This window comes from Bos taurus, chromosome 21 (assembly GCF_002263795.3).
Source record: "Bos taurus isolate L1 Dominette 01449 registration number 42190680 breed Hereford chromosome 21, ARS-UCD2.0, whole genome shotgun sequence".
Lineage (NCBI taxonomy): Eukaryota > Metazoa > Chordata > Mammalia > Artiodactyla > Bovidae > Bos > Bos taurus.
This window is the reverse complement of record NC_037348.1, coordinates 68,129,940-68,143,531: the sequence shown is the minus strand read 5'-3', so window position 1 is coordinate 68,143,531 and position 13,592 is coordinate 68,129,940. Positions and strand designations below refer to the sequence as shown.

The 13,592-nt window shown below is 46.6% G+C and overlaps 1 protein-coding gene across 11 annotated transcripts in view; it reads right to left on the bottom strand.

Annotated features, from left to right (window-relative positions):
* Positions 1-3,813: 3,813 nt before the first annotated feature.
* Positions 3,814-13,592, bottom strand: part of MARK3 (microtubule affinity regulating kinase 3) — a 117,317-nt gene continuing 107,538 nt past the window's right edge. For 3 of the 11 annotated variants that reach the window (XM_059879373.1, XM_059879376.1, XM_059879378.1), the window contains 5 exons: positions 13,066-13,227; positions 12,106-12,363; positions 8,150-8,176; positions 6,842-6,886; positions 3,814-4,360 (listed from right to left, as the gene is read on the bottom strand). In XM_059879373.1, the coding sequence (XP_059735356.1) occupies positions 4,015-4,360; positions 6,842-6,886; positions 8,150-8,176; positions 12,106-12,363; positions 13,066-13,227 (838 nt within the window). In that variant the 3' untranslated portion in view covers positions 3,814-4,014. The remainder of the gene's footprint in view (positions 4,361-6,841; positions 6,887-8,149; positions 8,177-12,105; positions 12,364-13,065; positions 13,228-13,592) is intronic. The other 8 variants (XM_024982187.2, XM_024982188.2, XM_059879375.1 and 5 more) reach the window with 7 other exon arrangements.

Sequence of the window (13,592 nt, the reverse complement as noted above, 5' to 3'; positions counted from 1 at the left end):
CAGGGACTTCTGTGTTCTGGGCAAGCCGGGAGGGGAGAGACAAGGACTAGCCCGTGTTCCCACCTAACAGGGCCTGCGCCTGGGGAGCTGCTGACCTCCAGACGGCTGCCAGGAGCCCTGCTCTGCACATGCCGTCTGGGGGCCCCGGCCAGCATCCCAGCGTGAGACACCTTAAACATGTCGACTTTCTGGGGAGGAAAGCCGAGGTTAAGAAGCTGGGATCCGGAAAGAAGCCACCCAGGTGCAGGGCATACAACAGGAGGGCACGCTGCGTGACCCACGTTTGAACAGGGCTCTGCGGACCACGGGGAGGGACTCTGGTCCCTACCTGCTCCGCCCTGGCCCCTCTGGTGGCACTGACCCCGCTGTGGCAAGGAGCAGGCAGAGGCCCCACGGTGGCCAGCGGCCCCCTTCCCGGCAGAGGACGTTCACTTTTGAGTTCACATAGCCTTCCTCAAAATGCCCGTCTACTATCTGTCCTGGGCCCTAAGGCCACTGCTGCACTCTCAGCGTCCTGAGAGTTGGGCCCAAAGTGAAGAAAAGTCTCAGACTCTCCCAGCAAAACCCATTTTCCACATGCCCCCCTCACCCGGTGAGCTCCCTCCCCTGGGGACACAGTGAGGCCCAGTTTCCTGTCACCTCTGGCTGGCCTCTGGTCTCTCAAGAGGCAAACCAAGACCAATTCACAGAGCTGCTGGCCTCTGGCCTCCTCGTGGACTGGCGGGGACAGCCGGGTTCTGCGCTGGGGGACAGAGCCACCTGGACTCACCTGTGCATCATCAGAACGCCTGCAAGGCATGCCACGCTCTTCACGTCGCTCCCTTCAAAGCTACCACTTTTCTCCCCACTTAAAGGGCTGCTGAACTGTCTAAAGGATTTCACGGCCAATTAGTAATAAAACCCACCCCAACAACAAAACCCAGAAGAGCAAAGTTCTGGGCCCTGTGCTCCAAGCCCTTCCTATACCTGCTGCCTGTCTTGCCTGAGCCGGACCAGGAGGCAGCACCTCACAGACGTGCCCCCCGGCATCTCTGGTGTTGCTCACGGAGCCACACGAGGTCCATGAATCCCACGGTCACCAAGCATCACTCACTGAGCAAGAACTGCTAGGAGAGGGTGTTCCAGGGACAGTTTCCAAGGCAATGGTAACTTGTTCATACTGCACAGAGGGAAATTTTTCTTTTAAGCATCATCTTCTCTAGGTTTTTGGAGCAGTATGCTGTGAAAGCGCTCACAGTTGTTCTTCTGAAAGTTTCAGTCATGTTTCTTAAGTTTTCTGCACAGGTCTTCACTTTTGGAAATGAAAAGGACAGTTTGAGGACAAGGCCTGTCATTAAAGAATGCTGTCTTGGTTCCCCCGATGTGCCTGACCTAGATGAGCGGGAAGTCAACCTAACTAGGAGATAAGCCTTATTTTCAGGAATAAGAAAACATTCTGGGTGTCGGGTAAATAAAAACAGTAGCATGCCCCCACCAGGTATCTTATCTCACTTCTGGGGATTCAAAAAATATGGCTTTGTCTCAAGTGACTCAAGTACTCTAGAATATTCTCTTTCAAAATTCACTGTATGAAGAATAAAAATGCTCTATCCTGAGGGTACAGTATCTCAAGGAAGGACACGGGTCCTTTAGTAACGGATGAGATTTCACATTTTAACCTCAGTAAAGGTAACACTATCTATGCTGCCACTAAAATCAAACCTGTATTGTTGGAGCCCTTTAAATATGACCAGTTCAGATGACTTCTGCAGGTGAACACTGGTGCTAAAGATAGCATTGCTCATTGGGTCAGGAACATACTAAACTACAGAGACAGCTTATGACAGATGAGTAATCAGAGAAATTAAACTCCTTTAAGAGAACTTTGTATTCCGTTTGTCCTTTAGAGCATCAAGTTCCAGGAAGGTGAAAAGGACCTGCTCTGTTGTTAGGTCACAGGGCGTTCACCCCACCACCCTTCCCTGAGCCCCGACTCAGGCCCACCGGTCTGGCCTCCCCCGACCACAGGGCCCTCCCGCCGGGCCCCCTTCTCCTGGCCTCCCCCAGCCCCGTCTCAGGGCTCAGCGCTGGTCCTCTCCTCTGCTCCTCTTACTCGCTGAGGGCTCTGGGGTCTTCCCCCGAGTCACCACCTATACCTAAAGGTACCTCAAACTGCGTCTACACCTGCTCTCTCACCCCTAAACTCTCCCACAACTTGCTCCATTCCATGGACAGCAACCCTGTACTTTCTACTGCTCTGGCCGAAAAAAAAAAGGGACAACCATTCTGGCTCTTTCTCACCCACTTGCAATCAGGAGCAAATGGACTCTTATTTCAAAACATACCTAGAATCCAACCACTGTCTTGCCAGGACAGCACCACCTCTCACCTCATTACTGCCGACAGCCTGCAAATGGCTTTTCTGGCCTTTTTGCAATACAGCTGCCAAAACAAGCATCTGAAAGCCTGAGGCCACTCCTCTTCCATCCGAAACCCCACTCCCCATCTCCCGTCTCAGAGCAGACACACTGGTGTGGCCTCTGTGGCCCAGGTGGGCATTCTGACCCCCATCACTCTGCTCCAGGCCACGGTGCACTCTGGCCTCAGCCAGACACAGACTCGGGTGCCTCCCTTGCAGCCACGTCTTGGCTAAAGCACCTCATCCTCACCCGTCACCCATTTAACATGGCACCACTCAAACCCCGGGACCTCTGGATCCTTACCCTGCGCTGATTTTCCTCGTGCCACTGACCCCTTTGTTCTGTACTAGACACTTAATCACTGTTTACTGACTGCTGCCCTATTAGGACATAAACTTTAAGAGGTCAGGGATGCATCCCAAACACCTACACCACCTCCCTGCCTGTGTAGATGGAAAGCACTGACGACCTTGTGTCCAGACTGTCATCTGGACTACCACAGACAAGCCCAGAACCCACAGCCATCAGTGTCACAGCATTCCCACGAGACCGAGACGTCAAACTGACCGATGACCTCAGTATCCTCTCTGCGTAATCATGCAGCAGCTGGGAAAAGGCTGTGGGTCTAATTCATGTCCTGAATCACAATGAACAAGAGAGGAAAATTACATACTTCTTGGAGAACAGACCCAGAACAGCCAAGGCCTGGCGTTTCTCCACGCAGGGGCACATGTGACTCCCGAGGGTGAGGCAGACAGCCACGGCCCACTCCCATCCAGCTCTGGTCGCCATGTGGGCCGTCTTCTCCCTTCAGTGCCTTTGGGGAAAGAAGATGCTAGAAATGACAAAATATTAGGATCCACAATAAGGAAAAAGTGGCCTGGCCTTCACACGCTTTCCATTTGCTTTTGTTCAAGGTGGTGGTGGAGGCAAAAACACATACTTTTAGTCACTGCCTTAATCTGAGTCTTAAATACAGCATCAGGAGACAAAGCAAGATTTTACTGAGAAAAAGTGAATTTTTAATTATCTTGTGAATCTACTTAGAAAAACACACAAGCAATGTTCACAACTATAAATTTAAACCTTTTGCACTAAAAAAAAAAAAAAAAAAAAACACAAAACATCAAACACAAAACCACAGGCATGAACTGTAAACCTGTATTAATTATCAACTAGTCTTAAAGTTAATTCTTAGTAGTAACTCAATATTTTCCTCCTTGGCAATTTTAATGTTTTAGCACCAAATAATCTCCCACAGAGGTACTCATAAAAACTCTGGTTGCCAGTGTAAGGAGATGCTTCTGTAGCACTACACACACGCACACCGTCCACTCTCACACCCGCACAGGCAGGAGGCCCGTGGAGACGGGTGTCACACGCTGACTTCAGGCAATGGAAAAGAGACAGAGGGCACGCGTGTCACACGTCTTTAATGTAGTGCATTCGTAGAAAAAAGGCCAGCTTTCGCTCCCAGGCGTGCGCTCGTCCTTAGACTTTAATATCATGATTTAGAAGATGCAGACGTTATTGCCTAAATATTATTCTATACATTTCCATCAGTGTTCAGGAAAACACTTTAAATTGCTACTTAATTTACACCATAATTACTGGGTTACAGCTTTAGCTCATTGGCAATTTTGGAAGCGATATTTTTGAAAGCTATGGACGTCCCTGATATCCGCTTAAACCGGACCCCGTTCAGAGACAGTCTTGGCAGCTTGCACACCTCCATCTCCCACTGCACGAGGTTCTCCGCGTGCCCATCGCCGTGGACACAGAAGAGCAAGAAGCGCTCTCTCTGCTCGTAGTCGCAGCTGTTGGCGTCCAGCACCTTGCGGATCTCCCGCATCATGTCCTTGGGGTCCATGCAGCTAGTGGTTTTCATGCTCCAGGTGAAGCGCAGGGAACGAGGCTTCGCGTCTTTGTTTTCCTCCTTTTGCTCGGCAGACACGTTGCGACTGAAATGCACAGTGGCAGGTTTATTCTTAACAGCACAGGAAACCCCGCCTTCTCTACTCTAGCTCGCTCAATGCAGCACGATAAACGATTCCTGGGTGGCTCCTGCAGAGGCTCACCGTTGGTAACCAGTTCCTTCTCTGAGAAGCATTCATCTATCTATCCATTCTCCCATCCCATCATAAGCCAGGACACAAAAAATCTACCTGGCTGAAAAATCTTCACCAGTCATCTGGTGAAAATTAAGAAAATAATTTGTTAAACAGAATCCTTGGGAGTCAGGCAAGGTAGAGAGTGATCTGAGCACATCTCCAAGAGCCCAGCCCTTGTCATCTGGGCTGGCTGCAGGCGGCAAGGCCCATCACAGCCCGTCACAGGCCCAGCTCGGGGAGGTGGCGTTAGCAGGCCAGCCTCCAGTTCTGCCCTGCCTGGCTGCTTTCCCCACCAGTTTTTAAAAATTCAACTCATCATAACCTCCACCGTCACTGTTATTCAGGACAATCAGTGACAAAAGAGTTTAAAATCACTTTCCCTGTAAATGGCCCCAGTTGCTAAACAGAGCTGGGTGGCAGGTGGGCCATTCTCTCAGACCCCTACAAAAACCTCAGCATTTTTCCTTCTATTCTGTTCATTTAAACTTCTAATACATCACAGTTAAAAATAATTCTTACTACTGAAACAGGAAAGTGACATGTTGAGACTAATTTGCTGCTGAGCACTAAAATGACTGGTCTAAATGCAAACCCTACAGACTCACAAAGTGCAGGCTGCAGCCCCAGGCACGGCTCTCTGAGGAACTCCAACAGGCGCCTACCAGGTCTGCTCTGCAGCATTTAATCATTACTGCCGGGAACCACTACTTACGTTCTCCTGTGTGTTTCTGAAGGTCTCAATTAGGATGGTGAATACCTATCACTCTCGATCATTAAAACCTCCCAGTGTATGTGTTAATACACTCAATCCTTTGGCAAATTCATCAGCGCTAAGGGTGGGCTATGGGTTTTACTGTGTACGTAGCCCTCCCTGTCATCCACCTGCTAGGAGAATATGCAGTTTGGTTCACATCTACCAAAACTGTTTGAAAGCTTCTTAAGTATAAAGTGCTGTTAAATATGACATAGGTTATAAAAAAAAAAAAGCAAAAGCACTCAGAGCTGGGGTCAGGGACACAGCCGCAGCACAGGTGAGGAGCGGGCAGTCTGCTAGAGTCGCAGAGAGGCAGAGCCCGCCTCGCGGGAGGACTGAGAAAAGGGACAGGAAGGGCAGGGGTGGGGAGCAGCGTCTGAGGAGAGCTATGAAGAGCCTGGGGACTTTCAACAACAAGACAGAGGTGGTTTAAGCCTGCCTGCTGAGCAGAGGCAATCTAAGGCAGGCAAGGAGGTATGGAGGCACAGAATGCGTCCCGAGCCCCTGATCCTCAGCACATCAGGAACAAGGGTCTGTCCTGCCCCTACCCCGGGGCTAGAAACAAACTCAAGGCAGCTAGACCTGCTCCAGGGCAGGCTGGGGGTGCTGCCTGGCTCTCGCCCCAGACTTCTGCTCAGCTGAGGAGGTTGTGTGTGGGGGAAACTGAAGCTGCTGAGGCCACACAGGGCCTCGTGTGGACACGCTCGATCAGGCGATGGGGCCACCGCAGGCTTCCATTCAGGGAAGTCATATGACCAGAGTTGTGCCTCAGGAAGAAAGCTAACAAGGACCTCAAACAGCACGGTGGTGACCGGTATAAAAAAGGGCCCAAGTGGAAGAAATCTAGAGTCCTGAGTCCATCTGGTCACTCTCTCTGCAGCCAAATCCATGCACTGACAGCTAAACAAAACTTAAAAGCAAAACCCACTCAACCACATAATCATTCTTTTTTCATTTTTTTGGCTGTACTGCATGGCTTGTGGGATCTTAGTTCCCCGAACAGGGACTGAATTCAGGCTGTTGGCAGTGAAAGTTCAGGGTCCTAACCACTGGACCTCCTGGGAATGCCCCACATAGTTATTATATATATACATATTCCAGTGGTTAGGACTCAGTGTTTTTACTGCTGGGGCCACGGTTGGAGTTCAATCCCTGTTCTGGGAACTAAGATCCCACAAGCCACGTTGCAAGGCCAAAAAAAAAAAAAGGACATTCTCCTGAATATTCTGCTTTCCTTCCTCGAGACCAGAACTAGGCCAGGAGTATTCACATGTCGACAGTGCTGCCACAGACTCCCGGGCCTCAGGGGCGCGCAGGCAGGAGGAATGGCACCTTAACACCTAAACACTAGCGTGAACCCGACGGGGCTGGGCGGCGTGCAGGCGGCGGCACCGCAGCGCCCTCGCGTGGCCGCCAGGCACCAGCACACACACTTCCTGACCACAGACTGCTGCCCGCCCTAAGCCAACCCCACGTGGAGCAAGGATATGACGCAGAACGTTCGAAAAGTGTTGCCTCCGCCACAGAAATGAAGTAAATACCTATAAAATATTTTAAGTAAAAATCATTTCCCTCACCTGGAGCCCTCATATCTCCCGTTCCTCTCATATTCAGTTGGAAGCCTCAATGAATAGAAGGCAGAAGCACAGAGAAGTGGGAAAGAGAAAAGAAATCTTACACACCAGAACACGACCAACCCCAATATAAACACAGACATTATAAAACGAACCCGAAGTACTTTTTGGTCACCTGCTGAGCTCATTACAATTCTTACTCTCGTAGGTGTGACTCAGCCAAAAACCATCTGTGTGCCCACAAAGGCTGTGCAGGAGGCAGGCTGCACATCTGCTTCATATACACAACAGGTATTCCTGCCCAGTTCTGGAATCTCTGCACATGCATGGCTTTCTAGTGGAGTTATTCTGACTTTTTAATCACTCCCCAAAGTATGTGCTTAGTCACTCAGTCGTGTCCGACTCTTTGTGACCCTATGAACAGGAGCCCACCAGGCTCCTCTGTCCATGGGATTCTCCAGGCAAGAATACTGGAGTGGGTTGCCATTTCCATCTCCAGCCCCAAAGTACAGTGCGTTTCCAATTACATCATCAGAGTGGAAAGAAGGAAGAAGAAAGCACTCTTCCTGTGGTTTCTGACAAAGAACTCCCGTGAATAAAGCCTCTCTGTGACCCACTTGTGGCATCTCAGGTAAACCCATGGCCTGGCCTCTGGGGACCTGAGAGGCGCGGGCACAACAAGGCTGCAATGGCCACTCTCCCCTGAAGGGCGTGTGTCCTGAGAGTGTGAGCAATGCCCCTGGTCTCTTGACTGTCACATCACAAAATATCCACCTAATAAGAGTAACATTTACTAGAATAAGACATACTTTCTTCAGAGGTTGGTGGAAAGTGCCTTTTAGATACAAAACTATTTACTCTACAACTCTTAGCTTTTCCCTAATGCAATCCTCCATGAAATTAAAAAAAAATAAAAAAATCAACACAATTACCACTTACCTTTTGCATGCCTGGGGCTAATCATTAATTGCATATTGTTACTGAACATCTCATTCTTCCAACAGAAGCATGCTAAGTGTTATTAGTATGAAGACAGAATTATTTGGATGCTAAACAATTCTACCAAAGGAAGAAAATGCACAGAGCATGCGTAGGCCTCTTGTTACATGGGTGCAACAGTCCCTTTTAAGATGCCTGACAGAGTTAATCTCTTTCTCTCCAATTTCCTTTCAAAGAAATAAGTATTTAGTTCTCAGCAGAAAGTTTAGTTTTCAAGGAAAAAAACAGGGCTACAAAGCCAAACCTGATGTTAATTGCAGGAGCCATTTTGGGGTGAGGATTGAAAAAAAAATGTGTATATATAAATCCTACCTTTTGATAAACCTGAATGACATGTTTCTAAAAGAAATTAAGCCAAAAAAAAAAAAATTAACAAAAATGACTTGCACAAGTTAAATAGTTAATTACAGATAGAATAAAACCAGCAAGTAAAACAGGGCTCCTCTCTTGCCCAATGAACAATGAAAACAATGACATCTGATGAAAAAGTAAAATTATCACAAACAACTGTCTTTTAAATATAAATATAAAAAAATATAAAAAAATAATAAGAAAAAACCTAGCAGTAAATATTGACAGTATCTACAATTAACATTTCTTAAGGTTCTTCAGATGGGTACACCTTAAGATAATAAAATTCAACATCTTGTATTAAAGAAAAGCTATTTTCAATGTACTAGAAATAAAATAACATTTCTCAATTTTCTTCAAAATATCTTTGAACAAAAAATATCACCTTATTCAGAAACATTAAAAATGTCATTATAAAATGTTTATTCATGAAGAGAATCAATACGTATCACAGTGACTCGATATAAATCACTTTTTAAGGAGAGGGAAAAAAAAGTCATCCGAGATTTTTTTTTTCCCTTCCAGTTTTGATATAACTGACATACAGCACTGTAATAAGCTTCTGGGATTCTAAAATGAAGTAGACTTTTTAAAGCTTTTATACCAAAATGATAGAAAATTAAATGACAACATTGGGAGTTTCATTTTTAAGTAATACAACTGAAAGAGCTGTATTTAAAAGAACTGACTCTGCTTGTTAAAAAATTGAAGGAGATGTTTAGGTTGTACTGAACTGAATTTGACAAAAGAAAACTTCCAGCTGTGGCTCAGGCCTGTATGATCACACGATAAGCATTCTTGGGTGAATGCATCCTGGGCTTGTAAAACTACTGATATTTCTAAATCTCAGATCTGTGGCAGCACAGGAAGTACCCATAAGTATTTTGCTGTGACTGAATTAATAGTTTTCTTTTTGTTGTTTTATTTTTCTCTAATTTGGGATGACTTTGGCGCTGCTTCAGATACCTACCAATTTGAAAAGTACGTAACCACTGGAGATAACCAGCATCTACTCCACGCTCACATCAACAGTAGTACACTTTGGATTACACACAGTAGGAAAGATGCCTGTGAAAACTGATTAAAAGGTCTTTAAGACCTATTTTCATTTCCAATTTTTCTACCTGAGAAAAGTCAAGGGGACTGCTCAGGAGTCATAGGACTTATTTTAACTTGTCCTCTCACAAACCCCTTGAGGGGATTAGAGGAGGAAGTCTCGGGGGCACAGGGCCCCATGCGTGCACCCGGGCTGTCCCGCCTGCAGGGAACGGACTCTCTAAAGCACTCACACTGTCCAGTGCGCAGCCGGGGGCAGAGGGCGAGCTCGGACACCAGGCCCTGTTCTGCCACATCCCGGCAGGTCTCCCCTGAGGCATTTGTGTGCCCACACCTGAGCCTTTCAGGCATTAGCACTTTGATCAGCTCAATTATTAGGGGCGGATAAGATGCTGCTGCAGCAGCAAGGACGCTGGCTGCTTTTAAGAATTAACTGACTACAACAGAAGTACAGCACCGCGGGAGGCTCCAAGTCTGCCTGCAAACTAATGAACAAGACTTTCTGAAAAAACTTGGGGGTGGAAATCATAGTTAGATGACCCTCTCTAGAATATTTTTAACAAGGGGCCCCAGCCTTCAATTTCAATTCAAATACATAAAATAAACAATTAGAAAATGAGGGAAAAGGACTCACATCCACAACAGCCCTTCACTGTTCCCTCCCAGGGACACTATGTGGTGGGGATCAAGGGCCTCTCCTGGAAGCATGGACCTGACTCAGCATTCTTCTACCGTGGGATCTTGAACACGTGCCTTAGTCTCTCTGAATCTTACCTCCAGTTTCTTCTATAAAACTGGAGTAATGTGTACTCCACGGGGTAGACTGTGGAGATTAAATGTGTGAGAGAGAATGTATGTGTGTATACGCACATACACAGGTATATAAAACAAGTATCTCCATATCGATAAATGTACAGACATCTATTTGTTAGCACATAATAAGTTATTTGATGTACTGTGGCTGATATTACTTTTATCAATGATAGAATTCAAGACAAAAGAAAAAGAACACAAAGGAGACAAATAAATACAAGGATTTTAATGATGTGCAAGGCTTTATTTAAAGAGCCCATCTGAGACCAAAACCTAAGGACACAAAGCTGATCATCCTGCGACCGGAGCTTAGACAGTGTACCTGACTGCCACACCCCCTCTTTGCGCTGGGGCACCAGAAGGCAAAACACCAGTTGATACTAAGCAGCCTAGTCTCTGAGGAAGGAGCTAAGGCACAGGGAGGCTTGGGAGAGCCCCTGGAATGACCCTGAAAGGAAGCAATGCATTATTCTGGGGTCATCAGACTCTCCTTGGGTTGAACTCATTGTCTCTCCTGCTGCTCACAAATGGGTGCCTCGAATCTGGCAAGGCCCCTTGGACCACTCTGCTCTTTAGCCCATCCTGGAATGGGAGGTCTCAGCAAAAGGGCTACGAAGAGAATGAGAGAGTAGGCCAGAAACTTTTTATTCCTCTGACCTCTAGTCAGTTGCCAGTGGGTATCTGAAGTCCTCCTTAATCTGGTATTCAACATCCTGACAATGAACAGATAATCTAGGGAAAGATAGCTTAATGTGATTTGTCTGAATTATTTTTTATTTTTGATGTGGACCATTTTTAAAGTCTTTACTGAATTTGTTACTATGTTTTTGTCTCACAATTTGTCTTTTTGGCCCTGAGCATGTGGGGTCTTAGGTCCCCAACCAGGGATTGAATCCTCACCCCCTGCATTGGAAGGTGAAGTGTTAATCACTAGACTGCCAGGAAAGTCCCATTTTGTCTAAGTTTTAGATGGCTGATTTAAAATAACATTATTGGAGGCATTAAGGAGACTGCCAAGTGATATCCAGCTTACAGTTAAGTAACAAAGATGGAATGGAACACATCAGCAGGATAATGCACCACAGGGAATGCAGAGAAGTGCGGAATGAGGAGGGCATCTATCATTCCAGACGCTGGGAAGGCCCCATCACTGTCCTGTGAGGGTCTCTAACAGGCAAATCTGCAGAACACCTGGAGAAGAGACTACTGCACAGAGAGGCTCCAGTACAAAGGATTTCCTCCAGGTATCCGGGAACTGCAGCGGGTGGAGGCTCCCTGCGAGTGGCCCTGGCTTAAGGTGCCCTTGCTTTCTTGAGCGCAGTGCGCCATGCTGTCTTCTCTCTGTCCTCTCGTAGCGGCCCAATGTTTCCAGGCTTAGCAACCTCTAGACTAGCTTCTGCAAGGAAAGCGCCTTAGAGGTCTCCCAAGGCCCCAGCTGACAGTCAACTGGACAAACAAAAGATTTCATACATGACCAGATAATAGTTCTTCCTGGGGATAAAGCAGGGATTTTATCTCCAAAACTACACAACAGAAGAATGCGGCTTTGTTCTCGTTATGCCTGAGGCCAACAGAGAGCAATGTCCAGATCTAAGCTCCCAGGAACTTAGTGCTCCTCCATGACACTGGGATGAAATGAGAAAAGAGGCACTGTGTCTCCCCTCTGTGTCTACGGGGGGTCAGACCACACAGTTTTCCTCAGTGGCAGCTTGCAGGGCACCAGCCGCTGGACGACAGCAGATCTGGGGTTTTGCTAAATTGCAGTGCACGCGCCATGTGGAGAGGTGTATGATTAACAGAAACGGTAATTAAGGAACAACAATTTCCCAAGCGCTATAGAACTTTCAGTGTTGTGAAAGGACTCGGGGCTCTATAATTTCTCTTTTAAAAGGTTTTAGAAGTACAGAGTTAGATATACAAACCAGAAAAATGTGAGCTAAAGGCAGAATGAAAAGCATCTGGGCAGTGGCTTCACATAATGGAGGGGAAAACATTTCTCCTTTTGCCCTTGTGTTTGCTCCAACCAACCAGTACCACCTGGCACTTACCTCCTTGTGAGTTTGGAAGTTAATTTACTAAAAAGATTAGTGGAGCCTCGGCTTCGAGTCTGCGACAACGGTGTGGCTTCATGGGACAGGCTGGGCGAGGCAGGTGGGCCATTGTACGTGGCTGTGCGCCGCTCCCGGGGCTGACCGTGGAAAGTGCTACGACTGGCAGTGCCTCTTGGGAACCGGGTTCGATCTGGGGTGGTGCTGCTGCTAATACTGTGTGTTGAAGCGACTGGAGCTCTCTGGTCAGGAATAGTGCTAGGAGACCAGCAAAAGACAGATTGTTAGATCCCTGTTCACAAAATCCTGGCTTCGTAGCAAACAGGGCACACAAACATTTGTAGTCATAATATACCTTTGATATAGAGTAGAAATAACCAGTATATAAATCCAGATCCAACGGGTATTTTATAGGACTTAAGAGCAAAAGGCAAGTTAAATGGCCAAGGGTACCAAAGGAATAGTACACAGTGAAACGACACCTTATGGGGTTGAAGGGGACAATACGTACATATTTTCAAGGACAAGATTAATGCAGGGAAATTCTAGAACAAAGAACAGCTAACTCAAGCTTCTTTTCCTTTGCTTCCCTCTCAAATTGCTTACATGCAGAGAACCCTGCCAATACAAAAGAAACAAAGGCTATGCAGGTGAAACTGAAGAACAGGCAACTAAAAAGTTTCGGAAGCACAAAAATGGCGTAAGTGTTGTAAAATCCCACATGCTGAAAGCAACTTGGAGAAAAAGGGGAATGTCTTACATCCTTTATAGTATGAAGAGGCATGAAAATACAAAGATGACCAGGGACACCATGAGACAGGATGTGCGTAACTAAAACCACACACAGGAAGGACACTTTGTGGACAACTGGAACAAAACCTTAGACTGTAATATCCACAGCACAAAATTAAGAAGCAGTGGGTACACATTAGTTTCACAAGGAATGTGCATTTTTCTTACATAGCCTTGAAGTTATCTCCTTCACTGTCTATTGGAGGTAACATCATCTTGGGGTGCCCAGAGGCTGACATGGACATCGACTTCTGATGTCTCAGCCGACAGGTGGAAGATGTCTTACAAACAGAGGCAGGGCTAGCTGCGTAAGCGAACATTTCTGTCAGGCTGGGAGGGGGTTTGGGTTCAGGCAGAGGCAGAAACAACAGTATGATGGACCAGTGACAAAAAGAGCAACCTGTTGTTCAAAGCACATTACCTTCCTCCCCAAACCATCTCATTTCTGTCAAAGAACAAAAATCTCTTAAACTCGTTTTGGGGATTCTGGAGCAATTGCTAATCTGTATCTGCTTTTTAAAAACCAGTAATTTTAAAAAGTTTATTAGTTTTAAAGAAAAGAAAGTAACACTGTACATGTCTGAATATTTATGTGAGTGATGATGATCTCCGAGCTATGCGTAAAATAAAGCTTATCTTAAAAGATATCTCCATTCAAATCAAAGCGAATCTGTAATACGTACACTGTGCTCTCA